The sequence below is a fragment of the Grus americana genome, chromosome 15 (genome assembly GCF_028858705.1).
Source record: "Grus americana isolate bGruAme1 chromosome 15, bGruAme1.mat, whole genome shotgun sequence".
Classification (NCBI taxonomy): domain Eukaryota; kingdom Metazoa; phylum Chordata; class Aves; order Gruiformes; family Gruidae; genus Grus; species Grus americana.
In genome coordinates this window covers 2,604,065-2,631,195 of record NC_072866.1, presented here as the reverse complement: position 1 = coordinate 2,631,195, position 27,131 = coordinate 2,604,065, and the positions used below count along the sequence as shown (strand labels likewise).

At 52.2% G+C, this 27,131-nt stretch overlaps 1 protein-coding gene across 3 annotated transcripts; it reads right to left on the bottom strand.

Annotated features, from left to right (window-relative positions):
• Positions 1-579: 579 nt before the first annotated feature.
• TRAP1 (TNF receptor associated protein 1) lies at positions 580-26,779 on the bottom strand. 3 transcript variants are annotated; one of them, XM_054843271.1, is made up of 19 exons: positions 24,980-25,061; positions 24,608-24,697; positions 21,159-21,326; positions 19,644-19,726; positions 19,111-19,251; positions 11,284-11,355; positions 10,378-10,538; positions 9,082-9,191; positions 8,831-8,904; positions 6,281-6,436; positions 5,985-6,105; positions 5,788-5,857; positions 4,468-4,615; positions 3,817-4,002; positions 3,348-3,486; positions 2,851-2,936; positions 2,175-2,320; positions 1,721-1,793; positions 580-1,430 (listed from the first exon to the last, which is right to left on the bottom strand). In XM_054843271.1, the coding sequence occupies exons 1-19, from the start codon at positions 25,044-25,046 to the stop codon at positions 1,329-1,331; spliced, it is 2,193 nt and encodes a 730-aa protein (XP_054699246.1). In that variant the 5' UTR covers positions 25,047-25,061; the 3' UTR covers positions 580-1,328. The 3 variants fall into 3 exon arrangements, with proteins under 3 accessions (XP_054699246.1, XP_054699247.1, XP_054699248.1); XM_054843272.1 differs by lacking the exons at positions 24,608-24,697; positions 24,980-25,061 and adding an exon at positions 26,628-26,779; XM_054843273.1 differs by lacking the exons at positions 19,111-19,251; positions 19,644-19,726; positions 21,159-21,326; positions 24,608-24,697; positions 24,980-25,061 and adding an exon at positions 14,615-14,820.
• Between the last annotated feature and the right edge of the window lie 352 nt (positions 26,780-27,131).

Sequence of the window (27,131 nt, the reverse complement as noted above, 5' to 3'; positions counted from 1 at the left end):
TACCCCGTGCAGCAGACCCCTTTCATTCCGCGCTGCACAGTCATGCGTCCTTTAGCTTATTGAAGCTCACGGTGTTCAGGAAAAGAGTTGGAGGTTGTCCTGGCCAGCAGAGCATCCAAGCAGTTACCCAAATCCAGTTCCAGAATCTTAATTTGGCAATTTAAAGATAAGCTAAACAAATATCACGGCTGCCTCAGAGCCCCCACTGAGCAGGAAAAAGAATTCTTGTAAACCAGTTTGCATGGCGCAAACCAGACGCACGGAGGGAAATCTAGTGGGGCATTTTCTGTTACAAAGGTCTCTCCCGCTGAATGGTCGTTGCTCCTTCGAAAGGATTCAAATGACTGAACTCCCATTTTCAAAGACAAGGCTAACAGGGTTCATAGGTACAGATTCTCCTGCTTTCCCTCCACACTCTCTGCTATTCTCTACTCTTTTCACAGCCCTCTCTTCCCACCGCCATCCAGTGCTCGATGCCCTGAAGAATCAAGCAGCATCTGAAGAGAGAACCACCAACAAATCACCAGCTGGAAGACACAAAGACCGACGCAGTAAGGGGACACGAGAAGAGTGGAGGGGTCTGGAAAAGAAGAGGACTTTATTTATCATAAATACAGATCAGCTCGACATGCAGTTTATGCCACAGAAAAGGCAAAAACCCTGGAGACTCTCCAGAAAGCCACACACTGGAAAGCTGTTTCCCAGTTACTTCTCTGTCTCCACAGCAAGACCAGGATGAACTCAGTTATCCAGCAGCTCAGTGACCTTTTCTGCCATGGGATTGCACTGACATGTTCCACCAACAGTATCTGCGTCTGCTAACGGCAGCAATCTATCTCCATGCCAGCAAACTCCTCCTGCCTGGTCAGAGGTGGAGGTTTCTTAACAAATTAATTAATTCTGTCAGTGCTTGTTCGGAGCACAACGGTGCACAGGGATTCGATGGATGGGGGGTGTATTCACACATCTAACTGGGAATCTTGCTGCCAACACCTGTTTTGGGAAAGGCCATTTCTAGAAACGGTATGAAATGAGGCTCTTCAGGCTTGCGTCAGAAATTTGGGCATATTGTTTCAGCGCAACCTCTGAATTTTGTTCCCACTAAGAACGCTGCACTTTGAACAGGTTGGTGACACATGATCTAATAATTACAACTGGCTCCTCCCTGTGCAGCAAGGGCTGGAAGTCCCCTGCATTCTCCCTGGCCCTCTGCCACGTGAACCTCTCGCTGCACAGTGCCTGCAAGCAGACGCTACAATAGCTGACAGAGAGACTGCGCTTGAGGAAAGAGCTATCAGCACAGAGTTCATCCTTCAGTCTTTGGGGGCTCAGTTTTTCTCCAGGATTTTGGTGAGGAGTTCGTTCAGCCGGTTCACCATTGGTCTGGGATCCTCATTCAGTCCTGCTGCTATCATGGCATTCTCATAAATCTGAAAAAAGAGAAGAAAGCATTAAATAAGGAGCAAAGCGAGCTGGGTGAGAGCTGGGGAGGAGGTGAACGTCACTCTCCAGGACTTGCATGCTGAGACCAAGCACGTCTTCTAGGCCATCTGGTAGGAGAACACATGGACCACAACTACCGGAAGCGCCCCGAGTGGGGACCACAGAAGGATGCGATTCCTGCCCGCTACGAGGGCTTCACCCTGCTCCCTGCCAGACACAGTCTGCAAGCTGGCTCTGGGGAGGATGGTGCCGCTTCTGGAGAAGGCCTGGCTCTCACCTGATCAAGTAACAGCTGGGCCAGATCAGGCTGACTGTCCTTCAGCTCGTTAAGCTTCTTAATTAGAGCATGCCTGTAAAAGTGAGAGAGATCAACATTGAGACTTGGTATTTTTGGACACAACGAGAAATTTATTTCCAGAATGAGCAGCTAAGCCAAGGTGGGACAGAAAAGGTTCTACCTAAAGGTCAAAACAGCTTCAACTTCCTTGCTCATTTTCTGGGGGCTTCTCTGTTCTCTCCCATCCTGTCCCTGTAACCCCCATGGTCCTCAGGGTGTGTGGGTGGCTCATGTCAACCGTGCCGTGCAGCCTCACAGACCCAGGCACCGTGGCACGCACCGCACTTTACGGGGAGGGCTCTGCTACTTGGGAGCCTTACACTGCCTCTTGTCTGCCTCCACCCCAGCAAGAGCGCAGTGCCCAAGGCCCAGCACTGGTATTGATTCCCCTTACCCCGTGTTGATCTCCAGGGTGGGCTGCAGGAGCTGGGCACGTTCCTCTTGGGTCTTGGCCAACTGCTGCATGCGAAGAAAGTGGCGGGCAGCCCCCATCTCGAGCACAGTGATCATGGCGGGGTGGGTGTTCAGCCGTGTAGTCACCTGCGGCAAAACCAGCAATCAGTGCCGAGATGGAAAATGCATGTGGGATAGAGGTGGGGGATGTTCAAGGACTCGGGGTCTCCTCAGCACAGGTTCACACCAAGCCCCTGCACGATTCATCCCCGCCCCAGAGGAGATGCCAAAACCAGCAGGAAAGCTGGGGACCCAAATGGCCCCACCGGTCCACAGGCAGTAGCTCACCACTGGTCCCAAAGCACTCCTCGTCAATAAGCCTTTCTAGTCCACAGGCAAGACAGTCACCAGCCTGTTCTTCTGGTAACCTGAGCACGAACTAGTAAAATGGGCTTTGCTCATTACGATGCGGTTCTTCCGCTGCCGTGCTGACCATCCAAATGACAAATGCCAGCATTCATACCATTTACAGCAAGGAGGCACAGAGTAGAATGATTTTTCTTGAGGTCTAAAGAAAAATCTGTGGCGGCAGATCCCCAATCAACCACCATCTTTTTTCCCTAGATTATGATCTCCACAGATCTCCCGTACTCAGTTACGCAGCACAGAATACCTACCTTAACACCAGTGACTCGAGAGCCTAAGGCATTTCTCATCCAGGCCATCAGATCCTCGGCCTCCTTCTCCGTCAGACGTTCTGCAGCTGGCAGGGGAAAGAGGGCACATCTGAGCGTGCATCTATAGCGTGCCACGGACAGTGAGCTTTACTCCTGAGCTCAGTCCGTTTCACGCTTTTACCTGCGCTCTTGTGGAAATGGGAAGGCACACACCTACGTACATGCCCTCAGCCCAGACCGTGCCAAACCCAGAGAGGGCAGGCTCGTGCCCTGCCAGTTCCTGCCTGCCTCTGTCAGGGCACCGGGTGCGTACGTGTTGTTAAAACCCCAATCATGGAAACTCCACATATGAAAGGGATCTGCAAAAACTGCAAGTTGCCTCAAAGTGTGAAAATGGCAGGATGGAAGGGAGAGCTCTTGCTCACACGCTGCAAGAGCGCAGGAGAAGGTGTACCCTCACTGGCTGGCACAGGGTGGCCAGGGGAGCCTCACGGTACCTGGATGACTCTCCTCAAACTTCTCTTCCTTATAGTGATCAACAACAATATCTGTCTCCACCGAGATCAGCTTCTTCTTGTCAAACTCCCGAAGGTGCAAGAGTGTCAGCTCATCAAACTGCTCATAGCAGAACAGGACCTGTGCCAAAAAAGGGGACACCACCACGTTGTGTGGGATGCAACAGCACTTCCTCCTCCCCAAAGCAACTCCGCACCAAATGGCGAGAACATCACAAGGGAAACTAGCAGGTTCAACCCCATGGTGCTATCGCTCAGGGCCCCAAATGAAAGCTAACCTTTGGAGGGCTTCGTTACCATGTTCAGCAGGTCTGCAGCTGAACAAGTCCTGCTGCCCAGTGGAAAGCGAGACCCAGCACCGACTCTAGTTCCGAAAGGGCCACCTTGTAGTAGCTACTACTGATGTAGTAGCTCAGGGTGTTCCCCTGGCCACGGCACACCGTTCACCCACCTCCATGTCCTTTTTCTTCATGGCCTCAAAGTACGGGGAGTGCTCGGCCAGGTGCCGGTTGGGTGCACACAGGTAGTAGATGTTTCTGCTCCCTGCCTTCATGCGGGAGGCATAGTCGGTCAGGCTGGTCAGCTGGCCTGCGGGCAGGGCGGATGATTCATAACGCAGCAACTTTGCTATGTCCTCCTGGAAGAAATGTGCTCCTCTGAGACTACAGCCCTACCTGACCACTCCCAGCCCCGAGACATCTCTTTGTAGCGTGCAGGCCTGTTTGCAGCCCTGCAAAAAGGCTCAGGGGACTCTGAATCCCTCCTTTCCTGCTCCAGATATTAAGGAGGCAGAAGAATGACCTAGACAGGATGTAGGTCAAGTTCTCCTGGAAATGGGAATCCAGGCAGAGGACAATAGAAGGGAGAAAGCCCTGCCTTATTGCCTATTGTAGTTCATATTGCATCAGGGAGGGCTGACAACATAGTGTGGGTACAGAGACTCTGCAGTGTCTCAGATTAAGTGGGAAGCAGTCACAAAGAGTGAGAGTTAGGGCACCAGAGAACACGGAGGTCTTGTCAGACCCAGGAACACAAGTTACGGGCGTGTAAGATTCACAGAGAAGGAGCAGTCCCCTTCAGCCCATTGGTAGGAGCCTTTTACCTTGACATCCTGCTCTGCTATCGTGACAATCCCCTCTCTCATGAACACCCCATAGTCCTCAAAGAATTTGGCATATTTCTCAGGGTCCTTCTTGCTCTGGTCAATGAAAAACTTGATCAACCTCTTCTGCAAAACATCTCGGAGCTTCCTGCAGCAGGAAAAGACAGCTGCTAGACCAAGACAAGAGATTTTAGGTGAGCATCTCTCTCCCTGTGCAGTGTTTTAGTGGTGTGTTTGCAAACAGGAGGACAAAGAAGAAACTCTGGGTCCACTGTCTCCTTTCCCTCATGGCTCCACATCTGTTCTTTGTATCTCAGTCAAGAGCAGGTCTTGAGCTGGGGAGATAGCTAGGGCTGTGGTACAACTGTACTGCTGAAGGGCAAGTCTTCAGTAACTCCAGTGACTCAGTGATGCTGCAGTACATCACCAACTGTGCACGGGGCATCTGTCCCACAGCTACCCTTCAACATGGGAAGGAAGCGGCTATAAAAGGGTTACACTTGGAGGAACCCTTTCTGACGGCCTGAAAATCCACTGTGAAGTGACAGGGTTAATTTGGTGACTATAGTGAAGGTAGAGGCATTTCACCAGCTGTAGAATACAAAGTTAGCCATCAAACCTAACAAGATAACAGCACCAATGCTAAGGAGTAAGAGCCTGCTCTTATCCTTCCTTCGAGTTCCAACAGTGGCAGATGTTGGAGAGGGGACTGGAAGATCAGAAAGTAAGGGAAAACCAAAGCCAGACTAAGGGGTTCTTAGAGGAGACTGGCCTGCTGGCAGTCAGCTCCACTGGGCCCAGCACCAAATGGAAACCTGCTGGCTGCCACTCGGTTTTTGACAAACGTGTGTGTGAGCACAGCAGAGCTTTGAAGGAAGTCTGGAGACAACGGGCACAAGGTGCTGTTTGAAGATCTACACATAAATAATCGTGAGACTAAAGTACGGCCCAGCTTCCTAGTACTGACAGCTAGCTTACTGTTTGGTTTTGTTTTCCAAACCACGTGGTGGTGCAGACCAGACACTTTAAATAGCAAATCTGCTGATACTGCTGTAGATCAGAGATACCAAAAGGCAGCCTAGGGCACAAGGGGCACACGGCAGCACATCGAATGACACAGGACACTGCTCCCACATCTCAAGATGCAACCAGCATGGCTGAGAAACAACTCACAGACTACAGAAATTCTCAAGGATGGAAATGCTGCAGCTTACATGCCAGGTCCCTCCAAGCCCCTCTAACCATCCCACAATGTCTCCTCCTCAACCAGCAAGAAGCCAGAAGAGCCTCAGCAGTCCACAGGATCTACCTCTTGCTTACCTGATAAGGGCGCTCTCCTGCAGCAGCTCCCTGCTGAGGTTCAGGGGTATATCCTCACTGTCCACAACACCTGGAACACAGAGCAACCCTTGAACAGTGTGGCAAACACAAGTGCCGGGCTCAGGAAGGCAGCCCCTCGCCTCACCCCCTGTGGAAGCCATGGTCCACAGCCCGCTATTCCTGGCCCCAGCACATACCTCTAAGAAAACGCAGCCATTTAGGCAGGATGTCTGCAGCTTTGGTTTGGATGAGAATTTTGCGGCTGTAGAGGGCAACACTGGAGCCCAGTTCCCTGCTGATGTCAAACATGGATGGTTTCTGCAGGAACAAGAGACAGAAGGGTAACACCAGTGCTGTGCAGGGTGCCCGGCTGTGCGCTATGCTGCAGTATCTGTGTCGCTGCACCAGCTGACCAGGCCACACCGTAGTCTTCACTACCAGTTCTGAACCCAACGAGAGCTGAAATCGTGGCTCTCTTCCCTAGGGAACGTACTTGCTCAGGCACGTAGAAGATGCTACGGATGTTGAGGGGAGCATCGGTCTTGTAGTGCAGGATGTAGCGGGGCTTGTCGTAAGCCTGCGCTATGAAGCGGTAGAACTCCTCGTGCTGCCACTCGCCGATGTCCTTGGGGTCCAGCATCCAGAGTGCCTGTGGAGGAGCAAGGAGATGAGTTCCCATCAGCTCTCAAGACCTGCGGCCTCACAGCACAGGGCTCTTCTGTCAGAGTTACACTTTCCCTCCAGGGCGCTGGAGCAAGGAAATACAGTTTTTCAAAGACAGACAGACAGACTTCTCTGCACAGCCTGAGGGCAGCGGGATGTTTTATGGTTCAGGCACATTATCACGGACTAACAAATTACTGCCCCTCAGCTGATCTCGGGTCGCCTCCCATAGAGGTGCTCTTGCCCTGCAACATACGTAAGGCAGCTTTGTTTAGCCCAAACCAGAAGGAATTTGGCTAACATCCATTGCCTCACCCCTGCTACCAGCCAAGAGCATCCTGGGCAGTTACCACAGCTCAGCTGACTGGCAGTAGTGGTCAAGTATCTCAAGGCCTGACCAGCAAGCAAAAGAAAAGTGAAAGTTTAAGTGGGTCTGTTGCAACCAGCCTGCCCCCCTGATGGAGGTCGCTATCCCACCACAAGGTCACCTGAGTGCTTGTGAAGCAACTCCTGGATTGGAGCAGTTCAGGAGATGCTCTGTGAACCACTTGGCCACCCCTGCTGCAGGGTGAGAAGGTGCTTCAGGAGTGCCATTTCACACATCCACACGTGAACTGAAGTCATGAGCTCCAGATCAGGTCCTTTCCCGTGGCCATGCTTTCCACCTGCTGCTGCTCTAAACCCCCCCAACGCTTTCGGGGGCATTCTGCCCATGCTCACATCACATTTAAGTTTTCAGTACCTCAGCAAAAGACTAGCATCTAGCAAAGACGTGGGAGGTTCTGCCCATTTAACAAGCATGGCGACTCAACAACAAATCCAGCCAGGTGAAGCCCACTACATTCACTGCCACTCAAGCCCTAATGAGTGACAGGAGGTATCATCCAGCCCACTCTCCACCTACCAGTCCAAGGGATTGAGGGCTCTGGCAGCCCTGCCATGCTGCCCTACTCCTTAGAGCTTCTTCTGCCTCAAAGCCTTGTTCCTCAAGTGGCTTCATAACTTTTCCAGCACACGCAAGTGTCCTGGGTGGGGCTACAGGTAGGAATATGGACTCAACCGGGTACTAAGGTGCTCCACAGCAGCTGTTAGGTACAGTGCTGCTTTCCCAGAGGCAGCTACGGTTATCACAGTTAGACTGGAAAAGCCTTTAACTCCGCATTGTCAGCTACACGGCAAGCAGTCAAGAGCTTATCTAGGAAAATCCACACCAGGGAACTCACTACGGCTCTGTTTAGAGTGAACTGATGTCGATGTGTAGAAAAACGCAAAAACAAGATTCTGGATAAAGAAATGGCCTGAAATGGGAGCATAATGAGAATAAAGCTGTTGCTGTATCCCAAGGGAAAACAGACTTTCTGATAAGAAGATAAAAGTACATGACTCTATTAAGGGCACTTCGCCCCTTGCTCTAGCACTACTCTTCTCTGGGGAGTCTGTTCTATTGATTGTCAGGTAGAAAGAGCAAACAGCTGTCTAAATCTATTTCTGGTTTTGTAATTTGAGGGAAACAGCTAGAAAGCCTGTGGAACAGAAACACTATTATGCAGGAATCCAAATAAGTATCAGTGACTAATAACACCAATTACAGAACCTTAGATAAATTAACATGATAAAATATTTAAGTACGGTCTCAAAAGTCTATGCATTCAGTGCCACATTCCAGGAAACAAACCTCCCCCCCCACACACACACTCTATCTGCTCTCTTAGGTGAGGAAGCTTTAACCAACCAGAAAAGGAGATGCTGGAGGAAAATGATTCATAGATTTTTGTTTTAAAGATAATTAATTTCACCTAGGCGATTCCTGCAATTGGGCCAAGAACTTCTGACTAAAATGGATCTGGCTGCTATGTAATTTTAAGCGGTCAGAAAACGCCAGCATCAAGCAGTGCTCGGCTAAGAGCTGTGAAGAAACTCCAGCTGTGAGCTGAGCCACTAAGAAAACCAACCATGCGCTGGCACCGGCCACCTCGCGCTGAAGGACAGAGAGAACTGCAGCAAGAGGTGTCAGCACACCCGTGATGTGAGCAATCCCCACATCACTAACATGGCACCTGGCTTAAACACTTAAGTATTATAAAGCATGAGATAATCATTCTGATTAAGGGAAAATCCAGACGATATCTATAAATAAAAACTGCTGTGCTAATCTGCAAGAATTCTCTCCGACAAATGCAAACAAGCAGTTCCAGGCATGACTTCCGCTGGATTGTCTCCTTTTGTTCTAATTAACTGATCACTACAGGCTCTGTGATATCCGGGACAATCCTCCCTTGATTTCTAGGGACAGCAGTGGCTTTATTCTGTTTCATGTCTCCGGTGGAGGATTACAACGGCTCTTCTCCACAAGCGACCTGCCTGTGGCCCTCCTGCTCACCTGTAACGTGTTAATTCTTCTCCCATTGAGGTACAGTGGGAAGCTGATGAAGTTGCTGTATTTTGTCACCACCTCTGGAATGGAAGCAAGACACAGAGGAGTCACATTTGTGAAAAGAATTTCGTCACTACCAGCAGGTGAAAGGTTTTGCAGGAGAGAAAAACCGCTGTAAATTCACCTCCCACTCAAGGGGCAGCAACAGACTTCACACATCCCCTCCGCAGGTAACAGCATTTCCCTCCTCCACTCACCCTTGACTCGGTCTTCATTTGCAAACTCCTTGCAGTCTTCCTTGAGATGTATAATAATCTTAGTCCCAGTTCTGACACCCGATGCTTCGGCAATCTCAAACATTCCTGAACTAGGATTAGAAACGGACCCACGTCAGCTTGTGCCTCATACACATCCATGATGGGACATAAAAATATCATATTAAACTAAGAGCACACACAACACTTCAGCGCCAAGAGGAAAAGGCAGAAAATCTTGAATGTCTGAATGGTCTCTGAGAAGCCCCCCAAAACCACGTGGCTGTCCTCCCTCCAGGGGCACACTTCTCTGCAAAGACACCAGCAGCCTCACCGAAAAGGAACCAAACTTCAAACAAACTGCAGGCTGTTTGAGCCTAGCCTTCAACTCCTCTCCATTTCCTACAGTGCCTGCAACACCCAGGCGCCTGCCGTCTCCCTTGACACCTCTGACTCGTTTGCGGGCCCTCATTCACATCGTCACTGGAGTATGCAGTAACTGGTTATGACGAAAAGCAGCTGTGCTCTGCTGAAGACAGCCCGTTCTGGATGACCATTCCTACCTTACTCCTAAATGAACGCCATATGGGGATCAACCACTGGTGACAGCGCTGACCCAGGGGAGAGGCAGCAGCAGCGATGACAGACGAGCAAGCTTTCAAAGTGTACAGCAGCACAGATTGCGGCTTGACTGCAGCCCAAGACAGTCTGATGTCTCAGTTACAAGATGCTTTTTTCAAGAATTTAAATAACTTAGTGAATGCTTTATTGCTAGGAGATTTTAAGGGGATGCAGAGCTTTTCACCCCCAGGAGCTCCCATTTCAACATGGTGCAACAGCCATCACAGACTTGCAACTTCAAGCAAAAAGCAAAGGATGAGCGCACAGATCCAACCCACAGGAGACACGCGCCTACAGAGCCACAGCACTGCAGAGCCCTGCCTCCTGTGGGTGCCCTCGAGCGAAAACCCAGGGAACGACTAGACCAAAGAGATTACGTTTGTCTGCCCAGTCTGTGGCACTGCTAAGACGATCGCCTGCCAGCAGGGAAGGAGCAGGAGAAGCAGGTACTTTCTTTGTCCACAACACGCCTACTCTGACAAACCAAGTTTGTCCCTGTGGTTTGCACCCTGGCAAATTTGGCCACACTTTGTTACCATGTATAATCTGAGCAGGATCTAAACCAGTAAGCCTGGTCGTGAAAGACCGCGCCAGCCCTGTCTCGCTTTGCACAGCTTTCGGTCCATGCCTGGTCTGGACGCAGCCCCCACACGTTTTCATCCCGTTCTGCAGCCTTACCCATCTGAAGACCAGTGGTAGCCTGGGCTCCCCGGCTCTGCAGACTGCGAAAACACCTCCACTTTATCAGCCACCATGAAAGCTGAGTAGAAACCTACTCCAAACTGGCCGATGATTTTACTACTGGCTTCAGCTTGGCTCTGCAGAGCATCTAGAAAAGCCTGGAGGAACAAAGGAGAGATAAACCAATGCACAGTGACTTCAGGTACCACTGGGAGGCTGCGACCCCCCCTCCAGCTGGGCTCCTCCGCGCACCGATGCAGCCCTACGCCAGGTACCACGGGCCTGGCAGCCCAGTACCCCCATCCCATACCTCTGTGTCAGCGCTTTGAGGAGGGTGCCTGAGGAAAAGGGTGTCTCCCATGGGGACTGCACCCCTGGAAAAGGGGAGCCTTGCTTAGGGCAACACCCACTGCTGCTAGCAGGAAAGGAAAACAAGCGAGGGCTCAGTCAATCAGGAGCACGAAACCTTAAAATGGTGACTCCAGAGATGAAAAAAAAAAAATCAGGTACATATACATAACAATTTGCCAGCATGAGGACACAGGTGCTGCCCTCCCGGACACAGGGTGAACGTTGAGCATGCATGTGCCCCCCCATAACGATGGTTTGGGGAGGAAGGCGTGTGCTTTTGGGAGCGAGGGCAGCCAGGTGCAGCAGCAGCATCACACACAGGACCCACTAGCGCCGCTTGGGCACCGCGGGCCTCCCACGGCACGCAGCAGAGACCATTAAGAGCTGGAAGACTCCACAGGTAGGTTTCGCCTTCCAAGAGGGGTGTAATTTCACAGCTGGGCTGGGGGCCAAGGGATGAAACGGAATGAGAAATTAATGGGAGAACAAAAGTGGCTGTAACTGGAGAAGACTTTTCTAAGGGGGCAGAAGGGGTGCCTCATCCCACGTTACCTTTGAGCCTGATCGAGCAATGGTACCGAGGTTAGAAACCAGCTCCTCCTGGGTCATCCCAATACCCGTGTCCTGAAAAGAAACAGCAGTTGTAGCTGAAATATCAGCAGAGAAGCATCGCTTTAGCAACCAGCACCCGAGCAACCTCTGCCTCTGACTCCCGCTCTCTCCCAGCCAGCCAAGCAGTAAATGCAACAGCAGACATCCTGCTGCGGCTCCACCTGCACGTGGGCAGGATGGCGGACGCAAAAGGGACACAGCTCCAAGGGACAGCAGCAGCTGCCTGGGGGCTATAAACCACCCAAAAGTTCAGAGACTCAAGCCTTTTATCGAGAGGAAACAAAACCATGCCAAGACAGGCTGGTCTCTACACCTCTCTCAGAATGCAGAGGATGACAGTGCTGGAAAGAGATCTCAACCCAGTCGCAGCCGCACTGTGCCAGGTGAGGCAGAGACAGTTCCCATTGCTCAACATGTCCAAAGCGGAGCAGAGAGGAGCAGCCTATTTCCAATCCGCAGATGGAGAACCGATGCCCTCACACCAGGAATCAGTGGCAGAACAGTGAATCCCTTAACTCCCGGGTAATGCAGCCCCTTGTCTACAAGCACCACATTTGCTGATCTCCATCTACTTTGTCTTTTCCTTCCTCCTCTCCCCCTCACATGATGCTCCACAAGACTTGAGCGTGAAGCTGTCAATGTCCAGGTCCCCGAGAGCTGAGTATTGCGGTGCCCATGGGAACAGGCTAACCCCGGCTGGAAGTACAGCGCACCACGCTCTGTGCAGGCTTCGAAGGCAAATGGCTTGTTGTCGTCCCGAGTTAAAGCCAGATTTGTACGGCTGCGTGCAGCTAAACATCTCCCTGCTGCTAGCGCACACCTCTCGGGCAGCAGACCCTGCAGCAGCACCATCCAGAAAAGGCTGCGGCGAGCCTCAGACCAGGCTGCAACCTTGTTTGTTGCCACAACGCATTTGCATGACCCCAAATCAACATGGGTAACAGCAAACCCCACCTAGAAATGGCCACCCTCTCACGCAGGACCCCAATGGAAATCTTTCCCGTTGTAGTCCAATGTATTTTCAGACTTGCTCCACACGCATCTTCCACAGAAGCAAAGCGCAGGCCAACACCCTCCAGGATGCCACTTCTGAAAACCAAGTGCCATTCCCCCTCCCAAATCCCAGCAGCTTCTCCACCCGACAGAAACAACCTGAGAAGCCACTCTTACAGCTTCTCTGAGCCACCTCGTAAGGCGGCAGCAGCGTGAAAATTAGCCAAGTGAAAGGTGATTCTCGTTCGCGTGAGTCCAGCTCTCCCCAGTACCTGCGAGCACAGTTACGCGGCTGACAGCAGCCTGCGTATCCGGAAGCGGGCTGACGCGCTCCCAGTGTTGTTAACGCAGGGGTGGGATTCGGCGTGCAGGAGTCAGCAAAACGAGCTAGAGCGGAACTGGCTGCTGCTAGGTGGCTTGGAGGTGGGATGCAAGAGGGACTGCTGGCACAGCACGCCTCTACCACCCGTGTGGGGCATTTGGTGAGCTTATTTACTAGCCAAGTAACTTAATGTCAGTAGATAATTTTTTAATCTAGTGTTTAACTCTGCTGAAGGATCAAACCGTGGTCAACTTGTGAGGTTACTGAGTGAGGTGCCATGTGGGTAAGACATTTTTCTGCATACCCACAAGTCACGGCACAGCAACACCTTCCCCTTGATTAAATATGGTAAGGCCAGTCAGTCGTCTTGGCTGAGAAGAGGGAGGATGCCCGGTAAGATCTCGACAGTGGGAGATGAAAAGCCAGCAAAAACAAACAGGGTATGGCAAAATCTCAGGAATCTGACACAGTCCCTTCCCCCAGGGAGAAGAAGCCAGAAAGAAAAGTTTTCAGCATCTGGTTCAGGTTTTGTTCATGCCAGACTCTGAACAGAACTCTTAACTCCTCTGATCCACTCCTATTTATAGCGCAGCATGTCATTCCCAAATTCCAGTATGTTAAAAAAAAAAAAATAAAATAAGCCTACCCCATGAATTTATTTGGTTATTGAATTCCAAATTCCCTGCCAAACTTATTGCAAAATGCTTAATGACAATTCCTGGAGACTAGTTTGATGAGGGTGAATCGCAATGAACAAAGAGAGCACGGCTCAAAACGCTCTGCTCCCCCAGCAGCGCCGAGCCGCCGATAGGGAAAGCGAAAAGCGTCCTTTTAGGTGGCCGGCCAAAGATCCTGGCAAAGCAGACATTTCCTACTGCAGGAAAACACCTGGGCGGATTACGACGAAAACGCCATCAAGATTCAAACCGCTCTTGCAGCGTACGCGTTTCCTGCGTCTGGCCTTCGCACTGCGCTTCTCGGCTCCCTTCACCAGATGGTGCTGCTCCGGGGAACGGGAATAAAGTGGCAGCGGAGAGACGGGAGCCGAGCTTCTGCAGAGCAGGCCCTCTTCGGCGACGGAAGAAAATGAACCTGCCCACCAACAGCCCGCTCGGGCTGGGCCAACGCAAGTGCTGGCAGCGCTAGCTCCGTGAAATCCAAGGAAGGAGCTGGCGGGACTTCCACTGCCCTTCTCGCATCGCTCCGCGCTGCACAGGCTGCTGCTCGGCCTCCAGGCGTCTTTGCCAGGAACCACCGTGTCATCGCACAACCCTCTGCAGACAATTTCTACCCATATCGGCCAGCATAAGTGCAAGGGCTGCCGTTGCTCGACCATCAACATTACAACTTGCCTTTCCCTGCAGACAGTTTCAAGCACTCCCTTTGGTCTGCAAGAAAAGTTTTACCAGGCTGAAAACAGCCACAGCAGAGTTATTCGTAAAAACACAAAGCAAATTTTACTTGGGGCTTCACAAATTACAAGATGCGAGGGTTATGTTCAGAGTTCAAAGCGCCAAACGCTACTCTGCAGCTTGGAGAAACCAACCGCTGTATACCATGAAACGGAGTTCAGTGCACTGACACTTCAAGGGTCGATCACAGAAGCCCTTCTGTTGCTCAGCAGAACAACAATCTACTCGTCCGGTTGAATTTCCCTTCTGGGACTTCTTCGGGTGCAGAGTAAACAGCCTCCCCCTGAACCATCCCCTCTACAGCCCTGTCCCTCTGCAAGACAACACAACAGGCTACAGACCTTCACCCCATCTTCCGAGGGGCTACGAAGAGCACTACGGCCACACTTGTTGAACTACACGTCTAAATCGACGTCTCCCCTGAAGAGACAGCAGCCGAACATTGATTTTTAGCAATGTTTTTTGTGTGTGGAGACCTCCCAGATCCAAAGCCTGCTGTCGAATTGTTCGGGACCTTTGTGCTTTCTCTGCACTTTGTTCTAACCTTTGTCGTGTGGGTGCTGGACGTTTGCAAACAGAGACCATTCTGTGTAACGACGGCTGGAGAACTGCCGGGCATGCAGTACCTCAGGGCTCCCACCACGAAATGCTCGGTGTTTGCTCCGCAGCCCTGAGGACCTCTGTTTTCCTTGGCAGCGGAGTAATGAACACCTTCGGCCTCACTATCTGTCTCATCAAATCAGGCAGCGCGCAGCTCTTGTGCTCATATCATATTTCTTGGTAAAGCAAAAACAAACTGCAAGTAATTACAGGCAACAAATCCAGTTTAAATCAACAAATTGCTTAGTTTAGTTGGTAAACAAGAACCTAGGTAATGTAACATCTTTGCTTATTACCCGAGTCCAATTTAAGTTATTGCAGAGTCTTGTTACACCAAACAATTCATTAAGTACCCATTAACTGCTGCCTTCGCCACGGCTGCAGTTAGAGGTACATGTCTCAGCTACTGTGCCTTTCATTTCGCTTTGTTGCAAAACCAACACTTGAAACGCTTATTTCAGTGCAAAATCTCAACGGAGCATCAGAAGGACACTGACTACATTATAAAATAACGACACGCTGCTCTCACCAACTGATAAAATCCCACAACGTCCGATTAGCGAGTGTCCCCCCTGTTATTTGAATACCTTGTTTAAAGAGACTTAAAATTCACAAGAGCAGGACAGCAGCCGCACTGGAGCAGCGTTCTGGTTTAGAATCGATACGGCATCTGCAGCAGCAACCAAGAGAAGAAAAGGCACAATAAAACCGATGCATGCAGAGACGAGGGAATCTTGGCCTAGTACATGGAAGCTGTCCAGAGCAGAGCGCCTGAGGTTTCCTTTCCAATAACCTGTGTTAACATTATTTTCAACAACGCTGAGCATTGCTACAGGCTCAGCCTCCACTCATCCAGATCTAAACGACCGGTGTTCAGAAAAGTACTTTCATTTTATCTACTTCAAATTCCCCATTTTTAAATGTGACATGCTCTTATTCTGGCAGGAAGACGAAGAAAAGAAAAGATTCTGCACTTCCTTCCCTAGGCCGCAGGTTATTGAAGATGCATTTATATTTCTGGTTCCCTAGCTTATTTGTTAAAAGGTGATGCAACAACTGGAAGCTCTAACCCACCCCTACAATCAGTGGCACGTTTCTGCAAGCTTAATTCCACCTAAGGCTTGTCCAAGTACAGACAGCTTTACCCCCCCATCTCTACCTGCATTATTGTCCATCTCCTGCTCCCCTGCTTCCCCAAACCCAAGCGCAGCTGGATGCTGCAGTGCCGCACGCAGCCAAGGACGTAACCCTCTCTCTGCTGCAGCCTGGTAGCACAGGGTGGCTGCCAGGACACGACCCGGCACGGAGAGGGCCGGTTCCCCACTCACACCAAGCTTTGCTGGACACACGGGCGCACCTGCATCGAACTGCTAAAGCCCAAACGTCTCGGTTCCTCGGCAGAGCCTCAGGACAGCCCAGTCTTTGTCGCAGACTGTGACTGGTAAGCCAGGAGAGATCTGCTCAGTGATACAGGGAGCCGTTGCAGGGAGGGGTGGTGTTTGCAGTCATTTTAACTCCTCCCAAACACAGCAAACTTGTTATTTTGTGGCTTCACAGACGCTGATTTTGAATGACTGCAACAGTGAGAAGAAAGCCCAGCAAGGAGAACTGAACAGCCCAAGCTCTGGCAGCAAGTCTACTGCTTACCCGTGTTAGAACAGCGGTCCCACTCCCTCACCCAGCAGCAGCAATTAGCTCTGTAAACATTTCAAACGATTTCCTCTAAACTGCTACCACTGTCCCAGCCCTAAATTAAGCCCCAGCAACGAGCACGGCTCCAGCCGCCGAGCTCACGCAAACGCAGGGTTACCACCAGACACAGGCAGCAGTACGGCAGAGCTGCGTGTCAGCGACACCGACCGCACCACAGCCGAGCGCCTGTCACCCGCCGGCCACGGGGAACCTTGTGTAGGTGTTGAAGGAGAGCTCTGTGGTCACAGGGCTTTGGGGTCTGCAAGGGGTTCTCTGTTCCCACCTCAAAGGGTCCGAACCCATGTCTGTAAAGCCTTAGCATCCAGAACCGCAGAGCTCTGCAGATCCGTCCTCACTGAAAACACATCGCCTAACATTTTCAAGTGGATTTTCTGAAGAGATCTGACCTTGCAGGCTGTGGCTGCTACCAGATGGAGCTGTCCTAAAAACAGAACGAGGCAGTTTTCAAAGGGGTGGAGGAAACTGTGGAATTTGCTAAAACAAGAGGACTTTGGTAAAGGAACTGAGGTGGTGCAATCCGGTGGACTACACAGCGAACATTTCCCTCTTAGCAGATACAGCACTTGGCAATGCTTAGGTAGGACATCCCTGAATGAGGACATTATATTAAAATTCTGAATCTTGCTATGCTTATGACTGAAATTCAGTCCTGGCAGAGAAGTAAGCAGAACTGCAGTCACTTAACAGAGTGATTCCTTTAGTGGAGCAAGAACCCGCCTGTAAGAAGGCATCACACCTTCCAGACCTGCCCTCACTCAACTGGTGAGACACAAAAAGATGCTACAGCCCTTGGAAGGGGAGGGGAGAGACCCAGCAGATCCAGGGGCCAAGAGCAGCACGAAGGTCTGAGGACAAGGACCTAGGGGTCAGAGAGACAACGGGACCTTTCTAAAAAAACCTGGGGTGACCATTGCCACAGACGACACACGAGGGACCTGCTGCTTCTGTTTTGGTGGGTCTTTCCGAGTACAGAAAACAAAATGGAGACTGAGGGGCAGGTGCATCTCTGCCTCAATCCGGTTTTTTTTGGGTTTTTTTTGTCCCTTTGCATTCCTGAAAGGTAGGGAAATGTTCTGAATGAGGCTTGTTCAAAGTAATCGTTATATGCAGTATGTTTCTTCACGAGGTTATAAATAAACCCTCCGCTGGAGGTAAGGAGCTTTAGGCAGTACTGAGAAGGCAAACCTATTAAAAGAGATTGGAGTCGCGCTGTTCTCTCTCCCTTCTCAGAGCGCAGTATTGCTGCAGTTAAAAGCTTCCTAGTTAAGACTCATTTAGTCGCATTAGTGATGCACAGGCAGCCAGGTAGGGGGTTATAAAAAGACAAATCCCTAACACATCTAATTGGGTATGACGTCAAATGCACCCTGTCCGCAAGGCAGGCAAACAGGTCTCTTAACCAAACTGCCAAAGAAGGGGACAGCTTCCACAGTTACAGGGCACGAGTTGTAAGAATATCTTGATGGGTTCAGAAGCTACGTTGTCCGCTGTGATCTCAAGAGGGAAAGACAGGACCGACACCCTACTTGGGGCTAAACGAGAGCTCATTAAAGAACCGGTGTTGTACAGCAGTCAGACAAATGCAGTAGTCAGGTGCCATAGGAATAGCGAAGCCAGTTTGAGAATCTTTGGGTTGATGATCGTGTTGCCCGCTGACGATCACTAACTTCCCCATGGCAACCGCAGCTGCTTGTTCTGCAGAGAAACCCAAGTATAAAATAACCGAGCAGCCTCCAACAGCAAGCGCTTTTGTCCCACGTGAAAAATACCAGATTATGCTTTGTGCCACATCTCCCCTGGACCTGCTCTGGGCAGCCTTCACTTGCACGCTGCTGTCTGCCTCATCCTCTGCCCTCCTGAGAACAGTCCACAGCTACACTCTCACAGCTGACACCGCTCCACGAGGAAAGTTACCAGTTTGCCTTCTTTGCATTAAAAACTTTGCCAAGAAACACCAAAACTCAGCCTCAGCCTTCCACCCTGGACAACAGCCACCAACAAAAGCAAAGTACAGAGAGAAGGACCAGCTCCACCTTCCCTCACCACGCTGAGTCCCACAGGTCAGCAAGCTTACACCGATCGCCCCTCTCCTGCTAAGCGTTTTGTCAAGAACAATCAAAACCAGGGCTGCGGAGAAGAGGACAGACAAGTGCTGTGGGACTGCTGCAATCTATAGGCCCACCTGTACGTTAGGGCAGAGCCTCAGCATCAGCTGGACTTGGCCTGCTCTGGAGCAGGAGGAGAGGCAGACAACCAACAATGGGAGGTTCTTTTCACCACCCCAGCATCTCTCAGCGACTGAGGTGAGAGGGAAGGTCTGCAAGCTACCATGTTACACCTCAGACTTAAGGAGGTGACAGAATTCCTTCCCAAAGGTCACGATGAAGCCAGACTCCCAACTTTTCCGCTAGTGAGAAATGCACACACAACCTGAGAAGTGCACCAGAAAAGGAACCGGAAGAAAAGCTACTGGTAGTTCCTAATAGGGAGGGAGCAGCAAATTTTCCTATGGGGACAAGCGGGGAGCAGATAAATTGGTGGTTTCTCATCAAATCCTGAGGTTACATCCTCCTGAACCAGAGTTCAGCTGAGGACAGAACGCTTCTTCAGGCAGGCTTAGAATCCATGGCACCGCACTACCACTCAGCTTCCACCGATCCTTCACGGACAAAGGCTGGGGATGAGAGCAGCAGGGAATAACTCTCTCCTGTTACCAAAGGGAGGTACCTGGATCGTGATGGTTCCCTTTCCGCTGTCTGTCTGCAGATGGATCTCCATCTCTGGCAAGTCCTTCCCTTCTGCCATCAGCCGATGACGCAGTTTCTCCAGGGCATCGCTGCCGTTGGAGATCAGCTCCCGGATAAATACCTGGGGACGAGACACAACCCGACACTGCAGCCTGGGACTCCCAGAGATGCGGGAACTCATCGCCTACTCACAGGCTAATTCCCAGCTCATTAGAAAAAGAACTGTGTTTCCTCATTATCTGCCAGGAGAACAGTTTGTCTGAACTCCATATTAAAGTGCAGAGGCTCTGAAGCTCACAGAGTCACCTGGCCACACTTAGACATTGTTTTGAAAACACATTTTCAAGGCATCTTAAGATAACTTCATTCAAGGAAGCATGGCATGTGAACAACAAAGGACTTGCTGGGAAACTGAGCAGGTATTCTCCCAGCTCAACCATTTTGGACGTAGCCCTTGACAGAGACAGGGCTTTGCCACCAGAAAAATCTACCAGCAAGTAGCGGGTGCCTCACCTCCTTCTCAGAGTACAAGGAACGGGCAACAATGTCCAGCAGTTTCTTCGTTTCAGCCTGAAACTCATGTTTAGAGGCTGCACCTAGAATAAAATCACAAACACACCTTTCAGGTGCTTCACCAGGGTCCTCTTGGGAAGGAAGGTAAAACTGCGGTCTTACCATGTGCTTCAGCTTCCCGGGAGTGAAAGCCCGAAGCAGGATGGGACACAGGTAGCTGTGACCTCCAGCAAGATGACAACAAAGGTGGTGTTTACACACCCCTCTGAGGCAGCACGCTTTGCCAAGCAGACACCGGGCCTCTGCACCTCAACTCCTTGCATGTAAACCTCAAGGCAGGCAAAGCCTGCAGTACCTGCACGTTGGTCACCATGTCTGGACTGCAGAGCAATCGGTAAATGAGAAGTGAAAGGCGGTTCCCCTTGCTCCTACTGCGTGGCTCCATGCAACCCCCAACTGCTCTCTCAAGTGACTCCTGTGGTTTATAGCCCACCTTCCATACTCTTCCTTGACTTGATTTTCATGGGAACCATCTGCATATGCTCTGCTCCAAGAGCTTCTCCAGCCAGGTAGCATTTCTCATGCCCAAACAATGCTTGGAGCCTTAAGCAGAAAAAGGCAGATTCTCAAAGGGCTCTGTGGAGCAGGCAAGGGAGCGCATACGTACATCCAGCCACGCAGGTAGGTAGCTGTGCCCAGAAAGAGAATTTTCCTCAGAAAGAATAACACTACAAAACATCTCAGCTGAAAGACCATCCTTGGCCTTTTAAAAATAGCATTTCTCCTGCTAGAGGCATTGGAGAACTCTGAAGCAACATGGGGAAAGCCATGGGTCACACATCACCCCTGCCTCTGGTGAGGACCTACGTTCCCCAGTGACAGGAGCGAAGCTGGGGTGTGGACAGCAGCAGGAGCAGTGCATCAACCCCACTGCAGGCTTCAGAGCCTGGCAGTCTCAAAAGTACCTGCTAGAAAAGCCACGGGAGCACGGAGTTAAGATGCTATTTCTGTGCTTGAAGAACTCACGTGACTTTGCTTTAAAGCACCTCTCCCTGGAGATGTACAAAGCAATTCATTCTAACTAAAAGGGTGACACCATGATTAGACCTCCACAATCCACAGCAATGACCTCGGCAGGCACAATTTGCTTCTGGGACAAAAAGTCTCTTTTTAGGCAAATTCTAGTGCCTGTGGAGCCTCTACACATATGCAAGACCATCAGTTGCCTGGCTGAGTCTGCAGATGCAACTTCTTCCTGCAGTCTCGATGGCCTTCCTTTCTCAGCAAAGGTTGTTCTGATTTACACGTTCCCGTTTTGGGGAGGCGATGGTGCAATTCAGATTCAAACTGCAGCCAGCTACGACACGGTGACCAAGACCTGCACCTCTTCCAGCAGCAGAAACACTACTGCAGAGGGCTCACCCTCACAGTCAGGGCACAGCTGCACCCAGACATTGTCCTGGCTCTGCCTGCACCCCAAGAGCGATGCCACAAGACATCTGCGTTTGTGCCCACCTTTCACGTTCTCCGTGTTGCTGATGATGGTGTGCAGGGGCTCTTCTTCCTTGCTCTCTGCCGTCTGCGTGCTGTACGTCCGGACAGCAGAAATGCTGGTGGCAGGAATGTTGTACCGGAGGCTCCAACGACAGGCTATTTGTCTTTGGAGACATGCTGCTCCTTTTGCTAGAAGACACAATTCAAGATATTTCAGTATAAATCACAAGTATCTGCAGCAACAGGAGCACTCGTGAAAGGTCCCATTTAGGCAATTCCATGGGGAGTTACACCGTCCAAACGACTGAAGTTCCCTCGCAATCCAACACCCACCATTTCCTTCTGGCCTTCACTGCATAAGAAGGACAAGTTGCTACTTTAGACCATCTCTTCTAAATTAAAATTCTAGCCAGAAGATGACAATTAGTAACTTTCACAACAAATTATCCGGTGAGGAAGAGGCGGTTTGCAGCTTTCGTTGCTGTTACCCGGCCAAGCTGAAGACAACAGGGAACGCTTCAACTCCCACGTTACTGCCAGTGAAAACATAAAACCCCGGCGCGAGCAAGGCAGCCTGCACCTCCAGATGCCTGTGCTGCACACGCAGCTTCCCTGGGTGCTGTACCAACACTTCCCATCAGACGGGCCTCGAGACACCGAAATCTATTTCCTCCTGCTGACAGAAACCAGGTCCTTTACTACAAGCTCACTCCCATATCTAAGAACAACTCCGTATGAGCCAGCTGAGCAGTTACTTTATGGCAATAAATATTTGGCCCTCGACTGTCTGAGCAGAGCTAACGGAGCACAGAGATCACATCCTCCGACAAAGCCAGCCCTGGGATAAGCAGCACACGCAGCAGCAAAGCCACGAGCCAGCGAAGGGATCAGCAAGGAAAAGGAGAGGCAAGTCACGAAACGGCACGAGCCCCGTTATGGACCGGGATTCCCAGTTCTTCTCCTTCCACCATGCCCAGGTGAACCGAACGGCCCTCTCTCTGTTGGGGGATAAACCAAAGCCAAACCTGGCCACAAAACGACCATTTACAGCACTACAGAGCTCCGCCCAAAGCCAGTTACTTGGTGTGATTTCTGAATTGTAGCGAGAATGGTCTGTGCCAGAGTAAGAGCCCGGAGGGCGTGGATACGGTCAGACTCGATGGTCTTAAAGGTCTTTTCTAACCAAAATGATTCCACGACTCTACGGTCTGAAGATGCAGCCGTGCTGGGGGCAGGCGGTGACTTGGCCACCCCCAGCCCTACAAGGAACATAAACGGATGGGGCCGTTTTGGGAGGCAGAGGAGTGACCAGGATGGCCCAGGCAGAGGGAGCAGAATCCGGATAAGCAACGGAAGTGGTTGGAAGCGGCGACAAGCCCAGGCTTTTCTTGCGACTCACTCTGTGCTTGCAAGCTGTTTCATCAGGCAAGGAAAGGAGACAAACCCTATGCCCCAGGCCTGCAAGAGGCACATTTTCAAGGCGTCCTATTTTTAAACGAATGAGTACAAAACCACCCAAAGACTGAACTGAGAACCACTGGCATGGTGAGAGTCCCTGCAGTGCACCTGTGACCCCCCTGCAAACAGCTGCTTTGGCCATCCACAGCCCTCCAGTCCAGCCGACGCGCTGGGAGAGCCCAGCTCCCTCCTGAACCTTCCTCCTCCTCGTCACAGCCCTCGACTGAACTTGGCATCCCAGCCCTGTCACCGACATCCTTCGTCATCCTCCAGCTCGTCTTGGGAGGTGTCAGGCTCCCTTCCGAAGTGCTCTGCAAACTTCCTGCCCACCTGAGCAGGTACTACAGCCAGAATGGTCATCGAGAACAGGTCTTGCTGCTCCAGACCGTCAGGCTGGGCTCTCACTCACTCCAGATCAGGTAGACGTGAACCCCTGAGCCTTAACAGTGCTTCTGGGTCCTGCACCTCATCCCCCAGAGCTGCTCGAGGAGGCTGTCAAGTCCTCACTCTTCCTCCTCCTCCTCCTCACAGAAAGCTTTGAATCAAGATGCACGTCTCCAGCCAGAAGCTTGAATTACTCCCCAGTCATTCTGCCCTCAAAGAGCCCACAAATAGTTCTTAATGCATCTGAACACCTCCTACACACATAACTGTTCGCTCTCTGCGTCACAAACAGTTCTGCCGCATTATCACGGGACGTGTTCTTTATCTTTCATTTGACTGCTTTGTTGGGCTCATCCGAGATAGCAACAAAGAAAACAGCCCGGGTGGTTGAAGTGGAAAGGAGCGGAGAACTCGCCACGTGGCCGTCCAGGCTGTCGAGCTTCGGAGAGGAAGGGCCCGAGTCAGCCCAGGGTTTACATATTTTATTTATGTATTTACACAGGGTTTAGATATTTTAGGCTCATTTTACGCTAGATGGTGTAGGATGCTCTGAAAAATCTGCACTTGTACGTACGCGCACACACACATTTCCCAACCGGCAGAAATAGAAGAGGGAAATGTCGCTCCATCCCTGATTCCAGGATGCAAAAGAGCAGCAGACCAGCAGCAGCTCCGTGCTAACCTTAAGACCGCTTCCGTCGTCGGATCTCCAGGCAGCAAGGACCCGGAGCCAACAAACAGGTCACCCCCCAGCCCATAAACACTACCTGACTCTAGAAACTACAACTATTTAGAATTTTTTATGTATTTTTTTTGTCTCCCTGCCTTTAAAGCACAACAATAAATTGCCACCAATCAATTCAGAAGTTATTTTTGGATTTGTGTAATGCTTGGTCTTAATTACCAGCCCGTCCTGTGCCAGGTAGAGACAAGGCTCGTTAACTGCAAGCTGCAGCATCTTCAGACCATTTGGCTCTTGCAGAGCCCTTGCCTGCCCAGCAGGGAAAAGGCTCCCGGCAATTCTGGATATAAAACCACAATTATCGGCACAGAAAAGCTATTGAGAAAGTAACCGCTGAGTTAACAGGGTGACGTGACACACCGAATGAGCCCCAGAAACAAATTCCTAAGACCAAGAGACAAGGAAGGAATGGCTTTTGCCCCAGTTGAGCACTGCGATGCGCTGGGGCAAATGAGGTCTTTTTTATATCGAGTTAATCAAACGCTTGAGCTTTATCGCAGTCCACATACCTTCCTATGTGCATCATTGCCCCACCTGCACTGTAAAAGATGGCAGATACCCACAGTACTCGCCAGCTTCCAGTTCTCTGGGAATCCTGAGCGATCCTGTACATGCGAGCACGGAGCAGCCCTGCAGACGGGGAACACGCCACAGGAAAGAGAAGGACCCTCGGTCTCAGGGGCTCCTTCAATCCAGGCACCAGGATGCCTCAGCGATTCCCGAAACCCAGCCAACCCCCCCCAGGAAACACAGCCCCTTCTGGGAAAAGGACCGCAGTGAGCATCGAGCCAAGCCGAACGCCAGTTCGAAATTTAGGGTGGGAAATGGAGCACAAAGCAGTACGCGGCTCGAAACAAAGAGGAGAATTGAGGTCAGCAGAAATTACCATAATAGCTTGATTGCTGCGCAGTCGCCAGCCTGAGGATGCTCTTGCAAAGAAGAGCACCAGCAATAACGTGCTTCCAGCTCAGATCTCCTGAAAAGAAAGGTTTCTCTAGCTAGGCACCAAATCCCGTACGGATCTAGGGAGAAGAGAGTCCCTGACTGATCCACTCGCGCCAACACATCTCCCGAAAAGCTCTGCACCAACTTCAGCGTTCAGCGTTGCGAGAGCCATAAGAAAACGCCGCCAACTTTGCACGGCCGAGGGGAAGGGACGGCTGTCCCCGCAGCCAGGGATCTCTGCCTGCATCCAAGCGACAGGATGCCACCCCCTGCTCCTCCCTCTTCGTTTCCGCCCCACACAGCTTCTGCTCACTTTTTTTTCCCCCTGAACAACGTGGATGACAGGTTAAGGAATAAAACTCTGGCTCTGTGGAGTCCATCTAACCCCAACGGAGGCACACGGCCTCTTTCTGGGACACGGATGCTAACAAGCCACTGGGGATTTCCGTGGGGGAAGAACTGAATTGCCCAGAAACACCAAAGTGGCATTCGATGGCACAATAAATCTCACAATCTGACCCCGACGGCGACCCTATTTGTCATGCGATTTCCTCTGTCACATTTTCTCCTCGTAACCCACAGGGAAACCACAGACCGCACCGACGACCTACAAATCTGCCGATAAGGAGCCAGACGATAGGTAAGGAAATTCTGAGCACAGCATGGGCTGCTCACGGCTGGGAGAGACAAGACATGCCGGAAGCTTCTCACCACGCCTCCGTTAATGACAGCTCACGAGCACGTTTCCAGACCTGCGCGCTGCGGCCTCGGTAACACAATACATCCTGTAGTCAAGACCTCAGAGTTCGGATTTTCTCGGCCCTCAATCTTGCCAGTCTTGTGTCCTAGGTGAAACCTTGAGCTCACCCCTGGGAAACACAAACCCGTCAGGCTCGTCCGTCAGGTCGTCAAGTACTGCAACGGCCAGAGGACAGAAACGCGGCTGCTTCTGCTCCTGTCCCAGTACCCAGCTGAGCTGGACATGCTATATACATCCTATAGGGGAAAGAGATGAACCTGTGCATGCTATACACCCTGTACGAGCCAGCAGATGAACCTGTGCATGCTATACACCCTGTATGAGCCAGCAGATGAAACTGAACGTGCTATATGCCCTATACGAGCTACTGGATGAACCTGGACATGCTATACACCCTGTATGAGCCAGTGGCTGAACCTGTGCATGCTGTACACCCTATATGGGGCAAGAGATGGACCTGTGCATGCTGTACACCCTATATGGGGCAAGAGATGGACCTGTGCATGCTGTACACCCTATATGGGGCAAGAGATGGACCTGTGCATGCTGTACACCCTATATGGGGCAAGAGATGGACCTGTGCATGCTGTACACCCTATATGGGGCAAGAGATGGACCTGTGCATGCTGTACACCCTATATGGGGCAAGAGATGGACCTGTGCATGCTGTACACCCTATACGAGCCAGCAGATGGACCTGTGCATGCTATACGCCCTATATGGAGCCAGAGACGGACCTGAACAGGCTGCACGCCCCAGTGACCCAGGGGACGCAGCTGTGCATGCCGCACAGCCTACGCGGCAGATGAGCCTGAGGGTGCCGTACGCCCTGTCCGTGGCTCCGTGAACTCGCCTCCCACCGGGGCCAGGCTCCCCCGGGCTGACGGGCGGCACCTCACCGCCCGCCCTTCTCCTCTGCGGAACAGAACGCGGCCGGAACCGGCCGAGAGCGAAGGCGGGCTGCCGGGGCGCACACGGGCCCGGGGTCTTCCCGGCGTCCCGGGGGCCGGAGCGGCCCCGGGGGGCGGAGGAGCGCGAGGGCCGGCGGCGCCGCAGGCCAGGGCCGAGCCAAGGGAAACCAGCCGCCCCCCCTCCCCGGGCCCGCCCCGGGCCCAGCCCTTCCCGTACCCCCACCCCCGCCGGGGCTCCCGGCCGCCCGGTGACGGCGGGGTGACGGCGCGGCGCGGCCGCCCCAGCTCACCTGCGGGCGAACGCGGCCCGGCCCCGGCCCCGGGGCGCAGCAGAGCCGCCAGGCACCGCCCCCGCCGCGCCGCCGCCGCCGCCGCCATGCCGCGTGCACCCGCTCTACCGCCGGCGCCTGCCGATGGCGTCACGGGGCGGGGCGCGCGGGGAGGGGGCGCGCGGGTCTTCCCTGCCTGCGGCCGCCGGGTGACGCGCACGCACAGACGTCATACCCTCCCCCCCCGCTCCCGCCGTGGGGCGTCCTCCGGGCCCGGCTGCCCCGCACGGCCCCGGCCCTCCCTGGCCCGCAGCCCCGGCTGTGCCCGGCCGTGCCTCAGGCCCTGTCCGCACCCCCGGCCCCTCACACAACATCGCGCCGCCCCCCCCGGGCCTGTCCCGCTGCCTCCCCCAGCCCCAGCCCGCCCCTCCTCCCTTTGCACGGTTCTCTCGCTGCGGACACCAACCGCCCGCGGGTTTCGCGCTGCCCGGGCTCCCCCAGGAGAACCGGCCCCCCCCCAGCCCG

Coding starts and splice junctions, on each gene's coding strand:
- TRAP1 (XM_054843271.1), bottom strand. CDS start 25,046: ATGGACTCCACAGAGCCAGAGTTTTATTCCTTAACCTGTCATCCACGT. Junction 8,905..9,081: donor AAATGAAGACCGAGTCAAGG/GTGAGTGGAGGA, acceptor CTTCCATTCCAG/AGGTGGTGACAAAATACAGC. Junction 6,106..6,280: donor TCTTCTACGTGCCTGAGCAA/GTACGTTCCCTA, acceptor TTGTTCCTGCAG/AAACCATCCATGTTTGACAT.